The sequence below is a fragment of the Onychostruthus taczanowskii genome, unplaced genomic scaffold (assembly GCF_017590055.1).
Source record: "Onychostruthus taczanowskii isolate IOZ18803 unplaced genomic scaffold, ASM1759005v1 scaffold6, whole genome shotgun sequence".
In the NCBI taxonomy this organism is placed as follows: Eukaryota; Metazoa; Chordata; class Aves; order Passeriformes; family Passeridae; genus Onychostruthus; species Onychostruthus taczanowskii.
The window spans coordinates 15539184-15559337 of NW_024503679.1; the positions used below are offsets into that span (position 1 = coordinate 15539184).

The 20154-nt window shown below is 40.3% G+C and overlaps 2 protein-coding genes across 3 annotated transcripts in view; both read right to left on the reverse strand.

Annotated features, from left to right (window-relative positions):
• Positions 1 to 12407, reverse strand: part of CERS3 (ceramide synthase 3) — a 43205-nt gene extending 30798 nt beyond the window's left edge. Inside the window, exon 1 of one of the 2 annotated variants that reach the window (XM_041418801.1) lies at positions 12171 to 12407. The gene's annotated coding sequence lies outside the window, so the exon portion shown is untranslated. Of the gene's footprint in view, positions 1 to 4425; positions 4718 to 12170 lie in introns of those variants that run through there. The other variant, XM_041418802.1, reaches the window with a different exon arrangement.
• Positions 12408 to 12748: 341 nt separating this feature from the next.
• On the reverse strand, positions 12749 to 20071 carry LINS1 (lines homolog 1). The gene is made up of 6 exons (XM_041418800.1): positions 19542 to 20071; positions 19365 to 19454; positions 18374 to 18515; positions 17557 to 18147; positions 15060 to 15240; positions 12749 to 14092 (listed from the first exon to the last, which is right to left on the reverse strand). The coding sequence occupies exons 1-6, from the start codon at positions 19944 to 19946 to the stop codon at positions 13189 to 13191; spliced, it is 2313 nt and encodes a 770-aa protein (XP_041274734.1). The 5' UTR covers positions 19947 to 20071; the 3' UTR covers positions 12749 to 13188.
• Between the last annotated feature and the right edge of the window lie 83 nt (positions 20072 to 20154).

Here is a 20154-nt window from a genome sequence, read left to right on the forward strand (position 1 = left end):
GCTGAACATGCACCCAAAACATTTAAACCTTAGAAAAGCCCAGTAGTGCATATTTTCTTATTGGATTCCTGGGATCTCACTAATTGATGGTTTTCTTCCACACATGGATGCCTCACCATATGATTACCTATTAAATTAGTTAATATAGCACTATTAAACTAAGCTCATAAGTACATGCCTAATCTTAAAATATAAGGGAATTCTGGGATTTGAGGTCTGATCCAGAGTTCACATATTTCAGGGGAAATCTTTCCTCACAATCACTAAACACACTCATCAAAAGGTGGGTTCTCTGAAACTCTTCCTTCTGTAATCCCTGTATTTGTACCAGGAGTGGTCCATGAGGGTCAGACTATCCCTGAAGAACACTGCCCAAGTGATTCTGACAAAACCAACAATGAGATTCCAAATCTGTCTGCAGCAGCCTATTCTTAAGTTTCATTACCCTTAAACTGGATGTTTTCACTGCAGCAAATCAGCCCATTCCCTGGGAAACCTTGGAGATCTCCATCTTCGTAACAGCAGCAGTGAAATAGTTGGGCTGCTTTCCTGCCTCCCTTCACCCTCATCACCAGGTTCCTGGAGTACTGGGAGGTGAGGAATTCCTTACAAACACTGACAGGAGCAAGGGGACAGCTGTGGCCACCAGTCCCAGTGCTCAGGCTGAAGATGCTGGATTTCAGCAGTAAGTGGTTTTTTACTTGCACAAACCATCATAAGTTTTCTCCCCTGCAAACCCTGCTTTCAAAGAATGGGCAGCAGATGCAAAGGCCTGATTTGGGACCAGCTCTAACTAAAAACTTAAAACCCTGCCCAGCCTAAACCTCCTATTGCTGAGTGCTGAGCTCAGAGCTTCTCCTCACAGCCTGTGGCAGCACCAAGCAAGCAGGAGTGAGAAATCCAGCAGTGAGTGACTCATTGTGCCCAGCCTAGGGTGAAAAACCTCTGCCTCCTCCCAGATCCCTGTCCATAGACCAGCACTGCCAGGAGCATTTGCATTGAAAAAACTGGAATCCTTGTTCTGGAACAGGCTAAAAGTCAGTCAAAAATAAAGGTATTTTTAAAAAACTGAAGCTCTTCTGCATCTCAGGCATTAAATACTCCCAGTAAAGAAATCAAATCACCTCCCTGTTATGGAAGGATCACCTCTGTAGTTCAATCTTGTTTTAATGGGCCAGTGCAAAACAGGAAAATCAGGAATGATTACTTCAGGAACTGCATCCTTTATAATTAAGGGAAAGCCCACACAGTTGGCAAGTACCAATGTGAAGTTTCTTTCAAAGTGCTGTTTCTTGGATCCTGGATATATTCAATAAAAAAATCCCCTCATATTTTTAATGATATTAAGCAAATTAAAAAAAAAAGGGGGGGGGGGGCAAATTTGAGGTTGACAAAAGCTGCGTGGCTGCATTTTGCAAAACAAATTCAGGAGCTGCTTTGAAGTGGAATTTCTGGCTGCCGCAGTCTGAGGAATTAATAAAAAGAAACTGAGCCAAAGCTTTGATTGTATTGTCTGTACAAAAGCTCTTGCTTGAAAACTGCTTTTCCAAAGCCAGGACTAAGAGAAGGAAATATCCAGGTTTGCAGGATGTATTAGGAGGATTTCCTATCCTTATTTACTTAAAAAATTACAAAACCCAATGGATAAACAACACAAACACACAAGTGAATGTAATCTTAATTCTCCTAAGCATCCCCTTAGTATCCTCAGTGAGACTCCAGAGGTGTAACAGGGAAAGACTGAAATCAGCAAAATGCAAGAAGAACATAATTCTCCTATTCCACTCACAATTTGGCAGAACTGGCAAAGCTGGTGCAGTGACTGTCGGGAAAAATCAAGCCTCAGATATCAAAACAGATAGCACAGCTGTTCCAGGCTGTTCATCCTCAACATGAAATAAAAGTGGTTTAAAAGAGCAAATAAAGATCAGGTCCACCATATCACAGGCTTTGGTACTGCTTAAGATTCAGCAATACTTCCAGAAGTTAACACACAAGTTTCAGATGCAGATTTGTGTTCTACTACAAACAGACTTTTTTTCCCCCGCTTTTTGACAATGTGTGAAGATCCCAACTGCATCTACCACCATGAAACAGCTGAACAGAGATGGGTCCTGTGCTTTGTGGAGGAAGGGACTGAAGGCAGGATGCTGGATTGATGCTGCCACCTCTTTGCATCATGTCTTACCTTGTTTGTGCAGTGGGAAAACAGGAATCCAGCTGAATTCTGCACAACCTGAGGCAGGGGTGGCTGATACCTCTCCCAGCCCACACAGCAGCAGGGGCAGCACAGAATAAAGGAGCTGCTGGACTCAGAGTTTCTTACAATGAAACCCCAAAATACTGAATTCAAACAGCTGAATTAAGATTGCTATGAGACCTTTAACTTCACATTTACTCCCTGGCTTGTACAAATCTCAACTGTAAACACTTTAAGTGCCTCATTACAGGGCAATTGCAGCATTTTATTTTTACTGTTCTTTCACATTACCTTGTAACTTGGGTACTATATTGAGCAGGCAAAAATAGCACTTTGAATAAATCTCAATTAAGGTGCCAAGTGAGTTTTTATTTTTCCCTGTTCTCTGGGAGGAAAACAAAACCACAAAAAAGTGAATCAGACTTCTTTGAAATAATTCATTTTCTGGGTGAAAGTCACCATGCTCTCTCTACACTTAAAGGTAAATCATTTTTGAGCAGCTAAAATGGTTTTAGGTGATGGCAGGCTGCTAAGGAAAGTGAAATACAGTTCTCTCTCTATACAGTTACAGTGCAAACTATGTCCACTTTTGAGCTTTAAAAATCCTTAACATGAATGGTGTGGAATAAAGAGCTATGAAATAACTCAAGTAACTGCAACAATTTTAAGATAAAAAGTAGTTGTTGGAAAACAACCTAACCCTATCCAAGCTAGAGATTCATAATGGATGATTAAATCACAAAAAGTTTGAATAAACCTAAAGGAACAACTGTTGTTGCTTTGAGAACTTAGTAACACTTATCAGAATGTAAAGAAAAATCTTTCAAATTATGAGACTTTTCTTCAAATTTTTACTATTGGGGAAAGAAGCAAAAAAAATTTTTTTTTTTTTACCTTACCAAAGCTTTGTTTGAAAGTCTAGCTTAAAATGCTAAGCTACATAATGGAGATTTTACCAGAGCTGTGTCACTTATTTAAGGTGAGAGTTAAGGGCAGAGAAGAATTGAGCAGCACTGGGGACACAGAGGTCAGGACAAGCAGTGGGAGCACAGAGCATGTGGAGGCAACAGAATAATGAGAACCAGAGAGGAGACCTGAGGGTGGAGAGGCTCTTGGCTTTTCCACCTTCAGTGAATGACTCAAGGTTTTAAATTAGCCCTTGGAAGGCAGGGAAGGGACAGGATTGCTGCATTTGCACTCTGGAGAAGTCTGTTTGCCAGAGAACCTTCAGCCATGGTGTGCACCGGGGGCTCACACTTGGCCATCTATTGATCTCCACAGCACCCTGAGCCAAGCCTGGAGTGCATCCCCATTCCTGGGGTTCCCAGCTCCCCCCTGGTTATCCCTCCTGAGCAGTTCATCCTGCTCAGACGTTCCCCACCCACCAAGACACCTGGAGGAGGAGCCAGAACCGAACTGGTCTTTCATTATTTCAGCCACTTCACCATCCTTTTCATGTCGTAACAAATGCAAGGGAAATTTTCAGCTACAGCACAGCCTCTTCATCAGCCTGGCAGCCAGCTGAAGGGCTGAGGTAGCAAGGTAGTGAAAAATAGAGATACATTGCAACAATAGGATTGGGGTTCCTCCATCTGAATGTCGTGGCATTACTACGAAGTAACCCTCTCTGGCAGCTGGTTTAGGGATGTTATTCATAGCACAAGCTTCTTCAGATCTTCAAAAGATAAATCTTACAAAAAAACCTCCAAACCTCTCTTAAAAGGAATTTCTTAAAGGACTTCTTTTTATCTTAGCACTTTACAGAAAAATTTAGAAGTGGCTTTTTCAAGCTACTTGCATTCAAGGGTTTTTTTCTCTTATATAATCATGTTGCTATCATTAGTTAACATTTATTCCTGTTAAGAAAGTTTCCTCCCAGTTCAGAAAGAAGTGCTGTTACAAGCACTTAACAGGATAATGGTACAAGAAGTAGAAAGGCAAAGCTACTACTGTAACCTGTATTGTCTTTTTTCTTTTTTCCTTCAATAGGAAGAAGTTCTCATAGGTTGGAATACTTAGTGGCAAAATATAAAAACTTATTAATGTCATTCCATTCTTTATCTGAAGACTACTCATGGGAGTTTCTCTACTCTTCCCTTATAAAAGAACGTTAGAGATCAGCACATGCTGGCAATTCAGAACACAGGGTGATGTGAGGAGAGGGGGGAAAAAACCCAACAAAATGTACCAGGGCAGACAAGAAGGGCAGAAAAAGGAACTCTTACCTTTCTGATGTTGCAGTCAAAGAGATCTGCACATTAGCAGGGAAGAGGCATCACACTCACTACTCTGACCGAGGTAAACACGCCCTATCTCCAGAACCCTTTCAAATTCTTCTGAGACCCACCCAGCAAAGCTGCACTTCAAGATTTCTGACTGAAGGCAATCCTGATGTCATCCACATCACCCCGTGAAACTCGGCAGCAGCAGCAGTGCCACTGCCTCCCTGCTCCTTTCAACACAGCAGATGAAGAAATGTTTGAAGTCACGTGGCTTCTGTTGCACGATGAGAATTTGTCTCACCGTAAATTGCTCCACACACACAGGAGGATGCTGAGGGTGCAGAAAAGGGAGAACCAAAAACATCACTTCACTCTGACAGGTTGTAGATGAAGTGTGGGGTTTTGAATAAAGTTAGAGAAAGGTGTCTACTCCTATTGATCATCCTCAGCAGTACTTCCAGCCTCAATCAACTGAATGTTTTACAACAAGTGCTCCAGTTCCTCAGAAGATCAAAAATGGAATTTCTGAAATTCCTAAAGCAGAAGAAAGCACACACTGAGAGTGTGTTTGGTTAGAGATACCATAGAAACATGGCAGTTTTACTTAACCTATCTGATTGTTTAATTTCTTTTCTGATTTCATGACTAAGGAATCAAGCTGAAAGTCACTCCTCAGCAGCTCTCCCCAGTTTCAGGTAACAACAGCCTTCAGAAATGTTGGCGTTACTTTGCATTCTGGTGGACACATTAATGTGGAGAGGAGAACCTCACAGAGAAGCCAGGAGCAAAGAACCTTTATTAGCCTTTTCTTCCTGCTTGCAGTCAGCAAACAGCAGCCCAGGAAATGGGACCAGACTTGTCAGAGTTGAGCCAAAGCTCCATCTCAGCCAGCACTGTCAGAAGGAAGCCAGGAGCAGATGGCTGTGGGAGAGCACAAAAATGGAAGAAACACAGAATAGTAACTGATAAGGGCCCCAGCCATCAGCACTTTGGGGCTCCAAGAGTTCTCAAACTACAGAAGGTATCTATGGGAATAAGAGTGGAGAGGCTCCCTCCTGCAGGCCTTCCTTCCCACAACTCCTTTGGAGCACATTGAGACTTCCATCTGAATCTATAAGCCTGCCATGAAAGATGGGACCCAGGCAATATTTAGAACCTCTTCATTTATGTCCTCTTGTGAGAAAAGCATGGGTTTCTTCATACAGCATTTCTTTATGTAGTCTGTCTTGCAGCTATTACAAGTCTTTGGTCCTTCCACAAAACTGGGAGCAGTATTCAATAACCTGATGCACCAGAGAAACATTAAACATGAAAGGGTATTTCAGAAAAGATTATGGCTTGGCTGCTGCTTTAAATGATCTCCAAACTTTCCCACATCTGAATGAACCACTGCTGTGAACCAAGCAGAAGATTTAGGAACTCTCTGCCAATTAGGAAAGCCTAGAGCAAGCTGATTCACACATCACTTGGCCAGTGCTGGGCCAGGAATGGAAGAGGTAATTGGCACCAACATCTTTCTTATGCTTAAAACCACAATTTCTTCACTTTTTTTTTTTTTTTTTTTTTTTTTTTTTTTTTTTTTTTTTTTGCAATTTATTGTAAAAGTGTGGTTGACTGGGGCAAACATGGGACTGCTACAAAAAAAAGAAAAAAAAAAAGGAACACATGATTTTACACCCTTTTTGAGCAGCATTTGTCAGGCTGGCACCACCTACATATGATAGCATTACAAGATTAAAGATATTCTGTGGTAAGTAACAAGCTAATCATACCCCCTTGATTAAAGTGCCCAGTGACCTTACAATTATCTCTGCACCTCCATAGTGCTTATCCTGCAGGAGTCTTAAATTTGAATGCTACAGGAAAAAAAAAATCAAACCAAAAAATCGCACTGAGAAAATAAAAATGTAAAAGTTTAATGTTACTATTCCTGACTTCCAGCATAGTATCTATTCATTCACTGGACAATTTAATATAACTAAATAGACAATGGAGACATGTATTTGACTTGATTACTTTACCTATCATTGGGAATTATGTACAAGTTCTCAGTAAAAAAAGTATTACAGCAAAGTAAGAAAAATTCACTTCTTTCAGAAAATGTCCCAAAATGTCCCTCTTTCTTTTCCAGCCAGCTGAATTCATGTAATAAAGTACAGTGAATCCACACAGTGGGTGTGAGCTTTCAGCTGAGGTTCCAAGCAGTTACATAAGAGAGTTTATAGTATTAGTAAACTTTCTCACTAGAGAAAACCCTCCTGGCAAATCTCTGAGACTGTATTAAATCTTAAGCTTCTAGAATCAGAAGTATGTGTGGTGGTACCTGGAGGGAGAAGAAACATCAAAACAATCCCAAAAACCCCTAAGGGTTTCTTTTGTTTCCCATAATATAAAAAATTAAATCCTGGAATTAATGTGGGGAGCAAAAAATAAATGTTTTAGATATACTGTCTGTTAGTACCTAATAATTTTTGCTAACTGATTATCCCAATGGTAGAGTGTTAATTAAATCTCAGTCATATGTATACATGGAAGAAAAGTAAGAATCAATTTGATCTAATAATCATTTGCACTCTGAATTCTCTTCACCACCAGTGAAACCCATCTCCTTGCCATCAGGAATTCCTTCAAGATTAAAGGAAAATACCTTGACATTCCTGTATTTTCTGAGCCTCAAGAATCAACAAGAGCCTGAAAATGAATCATTCCAAGTCACATGTCACAATATCATAATTCAAAACCTTGCAGTCTGTAGTTTAAAAGCCGAGATCCTTCTTTTCACAGGAATTCACACCTTCTAATATGCCAGCCTTCCCTTACACAAAAGGAATGAAAAAGTCTCAAAAACCTCTCAGAAAGCTTTTTCCTCAAGATGTTTCTTCCTAGTATGACCTGATTCATAATGCAGCTCCTTCCAGGGAAAGGTTCACTAAGGAGAGGCTCGTTACTAATTAATTAGTAATGCCATCTGTCATAAATAAAGACTAGATACCTGATTTTGGATGCAGCAACCACTAAGGCAATAGATATTTATCATCCCAAAATGCCATTGCAGGAGCAAATGAGGAACACTTGAACACACAGGTTGAAATCTTCAAATCAATTAAAACTTTTGAAATTATTGTTTCAGAACTTGATTCCCATGAATTTTAGCCAGAAAGAAATACTTTGAGAATCTGGGCTTTAGCCATAAGGAGGAAGATGACTTGGATGAAGTGGGAGGAGAGGATGTCAGGAGCAACAGTGGAAGGATAAAGTCAGTGCAGGGAAGGAACACACTCTACTGCTGGTTCACTCTGCCACAGGCTTTGGATATGCCTTAGGAAAAAAGGCTCCAGGAAAAGACCTTACCTGGGCACTGCCTTCCTACCCATTTCTCTCACACACTCAACCACCAAGGCCAGGAACACCACAATTATGCTCTCTTACAACCCCTTGGCTGTATTCCATTTAAACACTGAACACACCCTGTATCAATAAGCCTCCTGGACAGGAATTTAGAATCCTCTCCTATGCAAGGGCACAGAGATGTGATTTGCTGAAGAGTTCATCTGCTCACAGTTTGGTTGTGATATTCCTTATGCAAAATTCTAATTGTTTTGTCTTTAAATTATCTTGATGAGAAGGCTTTTTTTTCCTTTCCCTTGATTTAGCATCAACTTGTCCACACTTGTCCAAGTCCCTTTTCTGTTAACCAGAAACACCAGAAAAGTCAAATATAACTGCTGATTTGCATAAGGAACTGCCACCAAGTTTGTTCCAGTACAAGGCACAAGTCACATTTTCCTCTCCACCTACAGCACTCCCAATTCACCCAAAAAACACTCTTGTGTGCTGCCACTATCTGAAAATCTAGGAGAAGAATTCACTCAATCTTCTGGCTGCAGCAATAAGAGAGTTAACAATTAATCAAATCAACTCAGAGTTTCTTAATACATTTCCAACAGCATAGGAATAACACAGGATTCCAAAAAAAATTGAATCCTTGGAGCTGGAAGCACTGGTTTAACAACAGTATGAAAATAAACCTCAACAATTTGTAACACTTGCACATAAGACAATGCTGCAAACATTGTTTGATTATATTGCTGGGAGACTCTTGGAGCATCAATTTTTATCCACCCACAAAAAAACAAAATATGAGCATTTGCTTGGTGAAACAAAGACAATTCCTTGGATGCTTCACACTCAGCAATCCCCACTTATACATCTAGCTCTAAGTGACAATTACAGAAAACAGTGGCATCACACTGGTCAGTGATTTTAGCTGAGGTGAAGATACCCCCCTTTAGAGGAACCAATGCTCTGTTGAAGGTGACCAAGTACTGGATTCTCCCTTGAGGAGATAAATAATTTTCTAAAAATTTTGGTTGAGTTTGGTATTTGCTGCTTAATGGGTCTTTGCCCAACTTCCACAGTAGCTGTAATGGTGTCAGCAGAAAGGCACGAATTTCTTGAAGAACATAAATATTATCAAGGAAGCCAACTACTAGAGGTAAATGTCCAGAAAGTGATAATTTCTGTTTCAGTTAAATCCCTGCATGAAAGAACCATGAAAGATCTGTAGTGACAAAGTTACTCCAAGACCTGACAAACCCTGGAAGGTGACACTTGAAGATAAAGCTTTTTCCTTTCCAGCAAGGAAAGAAATATGGACATAGGATTTTGTCATTTGTGTTTTTTAGTAAAATCAATATATATTCCTTTGCAAAATAGACTTCAAATTATTATTCATGTATTAATATGTGGCTATTACTTCCTCCAAATGCTAAGGGCATTTGGAATTTCTTTGAAGTTCCATAGAAAATATTCATTTTTAGCTCTCAAGAACTAGGATGAGATGGGGTAGATACTTGGACAACTCCAATAAGCAGCTACAATTCCTGACAATTTCAGAATATGGACCTGCAAACCTTCCCTACAAACTTTAAGGAAGCTAACATTCAGCAGTGCTCACTGTTGAGGTTGTGTGTGCTGTTTTTTCCAACAATTCACTTTTTTTTTCAAATCTCCCCCCCTAAAAGGACACTGCTGACTGGCAAAACTCATGTTTTGCAGTATAGGGAAAGTAGGAACCAGAAATAACTAAGGATATTGTAATTCCATGAAAGATTTTTACCATAAAATACATTTTATTCCTTCCATTCATGATGTAAGCCAGCACCAAGCCAGTTGGTGTATTAAAGGGCATCTCTGTCAGTTATCAGCAATAAACTCATTTACACAACAGTTAAGAAGATCATGACTTAGAAAAGCTTAAATCCCTGAGATGTTTCTCAATGAAGTCCAGGTCCATACCTGCTGTGGAGGCAGGGACAGTAAAAGACTGCCTGCCATCCATTCTGACACATTGGCTTCTAACAAGGTTTCAGGGTGAACCAGGCAGCCCAGAAGGGTTGAGCAAAATACAGCAAGAATTTACAGACTCATTAGGATAACCCTAAGGGAAAACACACTGAAGTAACATTGTTATGACCACAATATATTCACTCCTACTGACACTGTGATAAATCTCTGATACTGACTTCAGAAACCATCCCAGACTGACTCTGGAAGAAGTACAAACAAAGCTTATCCTACAGTGATAAACCAGGGAACAACCAAGGCTCCCTATTCCCAGCTTTATAAGGGTATTGCAAGTAGAGAGGTTCCCAAGGTTGGTTTTTATTCTTGTACTACAGGATTAAAACCTGTACTACAAGTCTTAAAAGCAGAATGAAAAATAGCCATAAAAATATTGGAGAAAATCCAGTTTGAAGAACCACAATTGTGGAACCACCTGGATTCAGTTGTAGCTGAAATGAAGCTCTACAAACATTCAGTTAAAAAGTTAAAAAATGTTCTTTTTAAAAAGCACATCCTGTAAGCAACTTCTAGTGCTAACTGCTTACCTCATCAAAGCTTAACTTATTCTATTGATGTTGAAGGTAAACTCCATCAAACAACTGCATTAATGGCAAACTGTGAACATTTCAGGAGGAGTCCTCAGATAGAAAACTGTGTCCACACAGGTCACCTGATTGTTCTGTGTCTTGCTTTGAAATAATACAAGAAGAGTTGACAGCTATCAATACCCAAAGGTAAGGCACATTGATCTCCTGGTAATCACTGACCCAATTCCCAAGTTCTAACTTAACACTGGTAACAGATTCTGCAGCCGAATGAATTTGTTCTAGGACATGAAATAACAGCTGTGCCTAAAAGCTTTATATCATTGAAAAAACCCAACCAAAACCTAACCAAGCCACTATCTACACTCACTAATTGATTAAAATACAAATTCTTTAGCAAGGTGCTTTTCTTTGTGGTTGGTTTTTTCAATACAGCCAAAAAAGTCCAATCCACCTTCATGGTTCAGCCTCAATTTGTGTGCAATAAAAAAACCTCGACTCAATGTAACTCCATCTCAGGTCATAAATGGTAAAATATCAACACATTAAGGTGAAATAGGTAAAATATCAAACACATTAACAACACACATCTAGTTGCCAGATACAAACTATGTTTATCCACTTTTACAACTAAAACATTCTAAGAATTAAAACAATGGCTCTCTGAGAAGGGAGACATAACTTCTAATACTTCTAATAACCAGGTGGGCACACAATCAGCCTCAAGCCTGTAAGAATTAAACAATTGGACTGCAACTGGATTTGCTGTATTTAAAAAAATCAGGTTATGGACACCTACATTTCTTGCTACATTTTACACACTGTTCTGAGATGTCTAAACTCTTTATAAAAGCTTATATAGTTGTAGTAATCGCTGAGAAATAAGCCTAGGACTTATCCAAAATTATCACACCACTCATACCTTTCCCACTCAGCTTATCATGTCAGTGTCAGAGACATTGCTGCAATTTAAATACTTCCAGCTGGCAAAGTGTAGATCAAGAAATGCTGAACAATCCTTTACACTGAATCTTATGTTCAAAACAAACAATGGAATTACTCAATTAAAATAAACTAGTTAGCAAAGTCTAGATTAGAAAAGGAGTGAGGATAGTGGAAAGGATTTCACTGAAATATAAGCACCTACCTACTTTGAAAATTGTGAACTTGGGAAACTCTTGCTCAACCACCTTGCCCATGGCACTTCCTGTGTTTGAACTGAAAAGTTCCCAAGTTGTCTGGAGCTGCAGCTCTGAACACGCCCAGAGGGATTTTAGTCCTGACAGAAATGAGCAACTCAGCAGCTACAGTAGCATAACTGGGCTCAAAGAGAAGCCAGGCATGTTGCTGCCCTGGACAACTGCAGGGTTAGTTCTTAACTACAGCAACTGCAGGCATGAATGGAAAGGTTTCCATTCCTTGACATTCCCACTGACCCCTCTGCACAAGAGCTGTCCAGATCTCAGGAAGAAGCCGTGGTACAGCAAACACCCAGAATATTCAGGTGTCCTTCATGCCAGTGAAGAGGATCACTCCTTCCTACCTAAAATACTGCTGTCATCCTGAAGGGGTAAGACTGAGGTCCAAACCTCCCTGTCTGTGACTTCATACCATTCCAGTGGCACTGGAGAGCACTGGAACTGCCAGCTAAAGCATCCCATAAGCTAAACCCAGTTTTCTTCCTCTCCCAGTTGCATTGATTCACCAGTCAGGGCTAAAGACTAATCTAGAAGATTTGAAGGTCAGCAACCTGCTCCAGAGACTGTTCATCTCAGCTCAATATCTATTTTAATTTAACACTAAATTCCTATTCAAAGGGAAGAGAGCACTTACTTGTTCTCAGAACAGAGCACTTACCTTCAAGAGCAGATCCTAACAGGAAAGCTGCTTCCCACAGTTCTGAAGAGGTCTGAGGTTTTCCCAGGGCTCCTGTTGTCAGTACTTTCCCAGTGCCTAACCCTTGGCAGATCATTACAAACTGCAGGTTAAATGCAGCAGCATCAGGTGCTTTCCTGCTAAGTGCAAGTGCCTTGGATCCTGCTCTGAACTTGCTCCCCCAGGCAAACTCTCAGACACTCACTCTTCTGGTTATTCAAATTACATCTAATAAAAGATATAAGTATAATAATTTAACATCTTCAACATCCTTCTCACTGCACTGGAGTCACTTACTTTCTAATTCTCTTTCTGATTTATTAAATATACATCCTATATTTATAGGAAATGCATGATGGATGCAAAAAATTCTGTTGGAATGTCACTTCTGCATCACCTAAGCTTAAAGACATAATGCTCAACTAGAATTTTCCACAGACAATATATGCTTTAATTCCACATCTACTTTTTCTTTTAATTAAAGGAATATAGACATCTGAAGGTTCACTTTGAGCAATGCACCAATGCAGAACACACAGGATAAACAGTAAACTGTCCCAAGCTATATTATTTTATTTAGCCCAACTTCTAAGCAGTCAAGTGTTGCACTAACTTGGTCCTGAGTCCATAAACCACTACCAATCTGGCAGTGAACTAAAAAATAGACTCCCATTAAGTATAATTGATAAGACTTTAAATAGCATATATTTTTGAAATGCTTCCACATGAGTTATTTATTACAAAAAGTTGAATATCCAACAACTAAACCTTATATATTGTACATTGACATACACACCCATGAATGAGCTCAGGACCCTCAAGTAATGGATCATATCACTGGATGCAATTTCAGATTTTAGGGTGCCAACCAAATCCGTGTTCACCCTGCCTGAGGTTAAATGCACTGACTAGTGCAAGAGGCATGAAGCAAGAAGTCATTAATCTCATGGAAATATCCCCTGGTGAACTTGTTTAAAAATCCCCACAAGAACACTTTGGATTATTGTGGATTCATGGATTTACTCATCTTCTCAACGTGGCTCAGCAGTTTCAACAACGCAGATGGATTATATGGGAAAAGATTTCTTCTCTGCAACCTAGAAACAGCCTCTTGCAGCTCTTCCAAGCACTTAGTTGATTTGTAAAGCATCACTCTTAGGGGAGCAGTGTTGTTATCTGGAGATGCCATACAAGTCCAACAGGATGAGGTAGGAGATCCCTTCGGTTTCAGAGGCGACACTCCAGAGGTGCGTGGATTCCGGTCATCATCTCTACAGCTGCAACCAGTTTCCCTCCTCCTCACCTCACCCTCATTGTTTGAAGGCAATTGTTTTGTGTTTACCAAGCACTCTTTTCCATCTGATTCCACCTCCGAGTCCTCTGAGCTGTCATAATTAACCAGGCTTTGAAGAGAACGAGGCAGGGAGGTGCTATCAGTGCCGGTCAGTGAGTCAGACTGGTTCCACTCCGCAGCCTCATTATCACCCTGCTGTGCTGTAAACACCGGGCAATTGTGAGAAGGAGCCAAAGCCTCCGCAGTCTGTGGTTCTGCTGCACAAACAGCATTTTGCAAACTCTCCCCAGCCACAAAGTTTTGCTTTTCTTGGTGAGGTGGCTTGACAGAACAAACCGGGTGGAAAGTGCTGTGCCTGGTATCGAAATGGTTACAGACATCTACAAACTGATCCCACTCCTTCCCAAGGAGCTTTAAGTACCTGACCAGGTACTCCAGAAAGCAAGTTTCTGACGAAATCAAAAAATCTAGAAGTACTGTGGAATCAAATGCGATTTTTTCCAGAAAAAATAAAAATATACAGTGTGGGTTATATCCACCTGCATGCCCAAGGAACTGCCAGGATTCCTCCTCTTTTTGGCTTAGGTTATCAGTAGCACCACGCCGTAACCTGAAAAGTAAGCCAGGAAATAATTTAGTGGAAGTTTACAATTTTTTTTTTAAAGCAGCAATATCCAGAATATGGATTCTTGCCCTTTTGTTAAATTTTGTGAAAAAGTAAAAAGAAAAAGAGCAGGTTTTGTATCAGGGTGAGAAAGAAGGGAGGCAGCTGGGGCCAGGAGATCAGACAGCTCAGGAAGCCAGAGCACTTAAAGCAGGCCTTAAAGGGCACTCCTTAGGAAACCTTCTGCAGTAAACAAAGATACTTACAACACATAACTGCACTTTAAATATGAAATAATCTCATTTGAATATTTTTGTTAACCTGAATTCAGGCTAACTTTCAGAATGTTACACACACTGGAAGAGGAGCCTACTTGTAGTTAAGTGCCTTAAAATTGTGTGTGTCTAAGGTATTACTTGCATTATCTTCCCACTTGAAGTCTGAGAGCCTTGTATAAATCAGCATAATATCTTCTATGGTAATTTAAACAACAATGAAGCATTGTACATCCAGGACAAATCCATGAAGAACACTTTTCAGTTGTTAGCAAGAACCATTTTTATCAAGTAGCTGGAATTCCCATAGGGCCAATCCTTATAAACTCAGCCAGAAGTACCTGAATTATTGAAGTTTAATTCTAATAGCCCATTCTTGTCAAACCTTCAGTGTTGTAAGGAAGCAATCTTGCTTTTTATCTGTAACCACTATTTTAGACATGAAGGCAATTATCCTGAATTACAGGACATGATAAATTGTTTAGTAGGAAACTTTCACAACTCCCATCCCCATCCAAAAAATACTTAAATTATCAGCTCTTACACCACAAATTACATCATCCTGAGGTTTGAGGGGGGGGTTTAAATTATTAAAAAATAATTTTCCTTCCAACAAAATCAACCAATGGGAACATCACAGTAACCTCACTGAAGTACAGTTCTTCACAGTTCTGTCAGAAATAAAATAGTACACTGACCTATCAAATTTTAAATAGATGAGCAACAAAGCTTTAGCAGCTTCCCACATGTCATCATCTTGCTCCATGAAAACCAAGGAGAGGCACTCACAGTGATGCCCAGCTGGGGGAGACTGTGGGGAAGGCTTTACATGACTCCCCCAGAACATCAGCAGCTGGGACATGGAGCTCTCAAAGTCTCCTGCAAAAAAAGATTAACCATGGACTTTGCTATACATTTTTATTGCCAAACAACACACACTCTATTTTTTAAATTAGCAGTGCATAACAGTTCATGAATGCAATTCTTTCCTTAGCTCAACTGATTTATCACAGCATCAAATTTTATAGATTAGTTCTTGCCGTTTTAGTGCAGTAGCTTACTCATAAAAATCACTTTGTATTCATTAGACAGAAACTCTTTCCCTTAAGTCAAAAAACTTATACCTTCAGTACTAATGAGATATTACAGAGCAGTTTTTGATGTAACACAGCACACACTCGATGTTTGGAAAACAAAATCTTCCTGCAACATTGAAATCAATTTTATTTACTGCATCACTACATGATTTTCCTTCATATTTGACTTTAAGATTTGATTTTCCTCCTAGCAAATAACAGGAACATCAAATTATCTTTGTTATTAATAGTTACTCTTCAGACTGAAACTCTTCCCTATAAATCTGGAAATTACTCTTAAAATTGAAATTAATTAAAGTTAAGCCACTCTAATCCTTGTTAATGACAAGAAGATCAAGCAGCTTCCCGGAAGGGAAATTAGCATATTAAAGCATTTAGGTGCTTGTTTTAAACACTTCCTGTAATGCCACTAAAATAAGGAAGTACCATTACTTTCAGATTGAAATTCCTCTTGACAGTTGGGGTGTTTGAATCTAATTAGAATAACTCATTTTTGTGTCATAAATCTGGGAAAGAAAGATGAATGTTTTTCTTTGAGAAAGAATTTTCATAGAGACATCTAAAACGGATATAGCCTACATTTTTTCTTTACACTTGTTCTTACTCAATCTCAGTCTCCATATATTTTTCAGAAGGTGGATCACAAGTAAAATATTCTTTACAAATACTTAAAAATCTTTAAGAATGCAACTGACATCACAAATATAACATCTTCCAAAAATCTGGAAAAAGTTTCATAAGCTGTCTTATGGAAGTTGTAGCTCTTTCACATGGATGAATTAAAAATTGATTTTAGGCATGCTACCTAGCATATTAATATAAAAAGCAAAATAATATTTATGTACAGAATTTTTACTAGAATGCCTCAATGTATTTAAAATGCTGTAAAATTTCGCCCTTGTTTAAAAAGAAACAAATTCCTTTTGGCCACATAATCAGTAAATATATTATTCCCGTCCCAGCCCAGCCCTGCACTGCAGCAGCTCTGCCCTTCTCCTGCCCAACCCAGCCCCTCACTACAACAAACCAGGCCAAGGGAGCAACTGTGGGAGGAGTGCTCAGACCTGGTAATTGGAAGGGCCAGAAGTGTCAGCCAGGGTGAAGAACACAACCATTTACATAAAGAGGATGTGGAGCTCTGGAGCGAGTCCAGAAGAGGGCACAGAGATGCTCTGGGGCCAGGCTGGGAGAGCTGGGGGTGCTCACCTGGAGAACAGAAGGCTCCAGGGAGACCTTAGAGCCCCTTCCAGTGCCTTAAAGGTGCTCCAAAAGAGCTGGAGAGGGACTTTGGACAAGGGCATGGAGAGAGAGGACAAGGGGGAATGGGTTCCCACTGCCAGAGGGCAGGGTTAGATTGGATACTAGAAGAAACTCTTCTCTGAGAGGCTGGTGAGGCCCTGGCACAGGGCACAGAGAAGCTGTGGCTGCCCCATCCCTGAAGTGTCCAGGCCAGGTTGGACAGGGCTTGGAGCAAGCTGGTCTAATGGAAAGTGTCCCTGCCATGGCAGGGGTTGGAACTGGATGATCTTTAAGGCCCCTTCTAACCCAAGCCATTCTGTTATTCTGTGTCCCACAATTTCCCTGTGCCTTACTCTGGTGTTTCCTTATTTTTATTTACCTTTCTATACCATAGCTGCTTTTGTCTCATTACCTTACTTGGCTGACAGTAATGCCTTGTTCCTTCAATAAAATAAATGCATAATGGTGCCTAAAGTTCTACCTCCACCTTTAAAAGAGTGTTACCTGCAGTTCTTTTCAGTTCCCCACCCTGAACAGAGTAGATGCTTGTGCTATGGCTTCTATTCTTATCCAGCTGAAAAACAGCCTGGTGTTCTCAAGCTGGCTTAATATTCTTAATAGGAAAAATTTCCCATCCCAAATGTAGCTGTTTCAATCCCAAGATATTGCAGGGCAAAGGATTTGACAACTAATTAGGCAGGACACAGCAACAGCAGTTTCTTGCGGGGGGTCTTCTCCTCCCTCCCACCACCACTAATTCAGCTGAAATCTATTTACAGTCTTAATGAGCTGTGACTACAAAATCTGAAAGCTCTAAAACTCTTGCTGCTTAATGAACACAATTTAAATGGGCTGTTACCTTTGATTTCTGCTTCTGTTTGAGAGTTGTGAATCTTGAATTCCAGTGCTTTAAGGACAACGAGACTTAAGGCTCTGAGAACAGTTTGGTCAGAAGCACCTTGAGAATCGTGTCCAGGAGCAGTTTCACTGCTTCCAAAGTAGCTGGACTTTCCACTGAGTGGGATCTGATTAAGCCAAGTCAAATTCACAACCTGCAGAACAACATTACTCAGTGCCAGCATATCCTCACACAAAGATGAGGTTTGTAACAACACTGATCCACCTGTAGCATCTTCTCTGGACTTGTAAAGGACGCATTTTTTAAGGAGCAAAATGAATTTCTTCTTGATTACGTAAGGAACTGATGAGCTAATAACGTTGAGGACATAAGAAACTTTCAAAAATAAAATTCTCTGGCACCTGAGCGGTAATTGCAGTTCAGTTCTGGAAACCAAAAGTGCTTCCAGCAGATCTATAAAACTGATCAGATTGTTTGCAGCTTCAGAATAAGGTGAAGTGTAGTGGTGACTGTCAAAATGATGGAGCAGGATGGCACTATAAAATCCTTCAAGCACTGCATCAAGAGGAGCCAACAGCTTCTTCAGAGCACCTACAGCAACAAGAGACACATTATTAACCTGCAGTGTAACAGATAAATCAGAAAATAAGAAATTAATCGGTGTTGTGGCTACTTTCAGAATATAAATATGTTCAAACCACTACATTCGAACAGCACTTTGTCACCCCCTGTATCAGGAAGGGAAGGGGTGTCCTGAAGCCGAATTATTCCCGAGGAATTCCGGGTGAGTTGCTCCTCCTGGCGGCACCGGCGGTACCTGCTCGGGCTACGAGCGCGTCCTTCAGCGTCTCCTTGAGGATCGCTGCCAGAGTCCACAGGCAAGCGGCCACCCGCGCACTGCCGGGGAACGCCAGCAGCGCGGCCAGGCTAAAGCTCAGCCACGGGGCGTTTAAGGCGTCCTAAGGAAAAGGATTCAAAACCAATCACAATGCTCTCAGTTGTTATGCAAATTACATGAAATCATAACACAGTGATTTCAAATTGGATATTAGAAAGATTCATATATAGGCACTGACAAAACACAGGTAGAAACAATGTCTGTCCTGGGCCATTAATTAGGTCTTTAATTACAAATATGAAGCAACATATGCATGCAATAGAAATTATCTGTATGTTCCAAAAAGGGAAAACCAAACCTCCTAATGTCATGTGACCTACCCAAAATCAGATAATTCTGTAGACAGACCAGATCTGAATTCATAATTCCCAGACAACTTGGCGAGAAATATTACAAACATAATTATGAAATAAATCTGTGTTCAGGGTGCTACTATGGAGACTGCAATACATATTCACTAAATATACAGCAAATTAAAAAAAACTCAAGTAATTGGGTTATTCAAACATGAGCATACACCAAGGCATTGTATTAACTTGCAAGAGGTTATTATTTATTTTTATCTACTGCATCACCCACCAGATAGCAAGGAACTGTAAAAACACTGATAGTTTAGATCATGGCTTTTTTAATATCTGCATTGCAACCTTAAAGAGATTGTCATCTACACCCATTTCACCTTAAATGAGTTTCATGAAATTCCAGATTTTTATATATAAAGACACTCCATGCTTCTGTTACACATCAGATCTCCTTGCCTTCCTTACTCCAGGCTCCTCCTAACACATTTGACAAAGTTTCCCAGAAAATACAAACACTAGAAAAACTTGGCTGTAGAGTCAAGTGGAACAACCTGCAGGCACAGGTTCACTAAGCCATTTTTTGAGCTGTGAAGCGATGCCACACTCACCTCTTCCTTCAGCTGGAAATACACAAGAGATGCCAAACTTTGTGAGGCCATGTGAGATAACAGCCGATCGTCAGAACCGAGCAGGTGGATCTGGAGACAGGTAAAAAAGGAAAAATAGATCTAAGGCACATCCTTTTTATTTTTCCTCCTTTCCTAAATAAATCTTTCAGAAGTTACCAATTTTGAGTCAATTTTTGCCTCCTTCAGAAGAAGGACAAAGATTTCACAGTACTTCTGTCGCGTGTGGAGTTCAGTTTGCTGGGACTCTGCTTTGGCCACCATCATTTTGATCAAGGTGAGCTGGAGCAGCGTCACCTCCCGTGGGCACAACGAGGAGCTCATGTTTGCAAAGCTGTTGGATAAATCATCTGTTGCAGGGACAACACCTGACATGTCAGTGTCCTCATGGCTCCCAACGCCACCAGCAGTAGATGGCAGATGCTGCTGATGACAGGATTCATCTCCTTCTGGTGGCTGCTCAACACACAGATTAATTAAAGAGGAATAATAATGGCTTTCCCTTGCTAGGGGAATGCCTGCCAGGACGTCCTTATACATCTGCTGCAGGAGAGAGATCTTCATGATGAGATCATGCAATATTCCAGAAAATGTTGTGTGGCTTCACTGATTATTCACTGCAAATCAGCTTCCAAGTTACTTTCATCCAGTAGGAGAAACAGAAGCACCACTGGGCATTTCTCTTCTAAGTTACCTATAAATAAAACATTCTGCTGTTACTTTGCAAGCAACTAGAAAATATAAAGGAACAACACATTTTTAGAGTTAATGC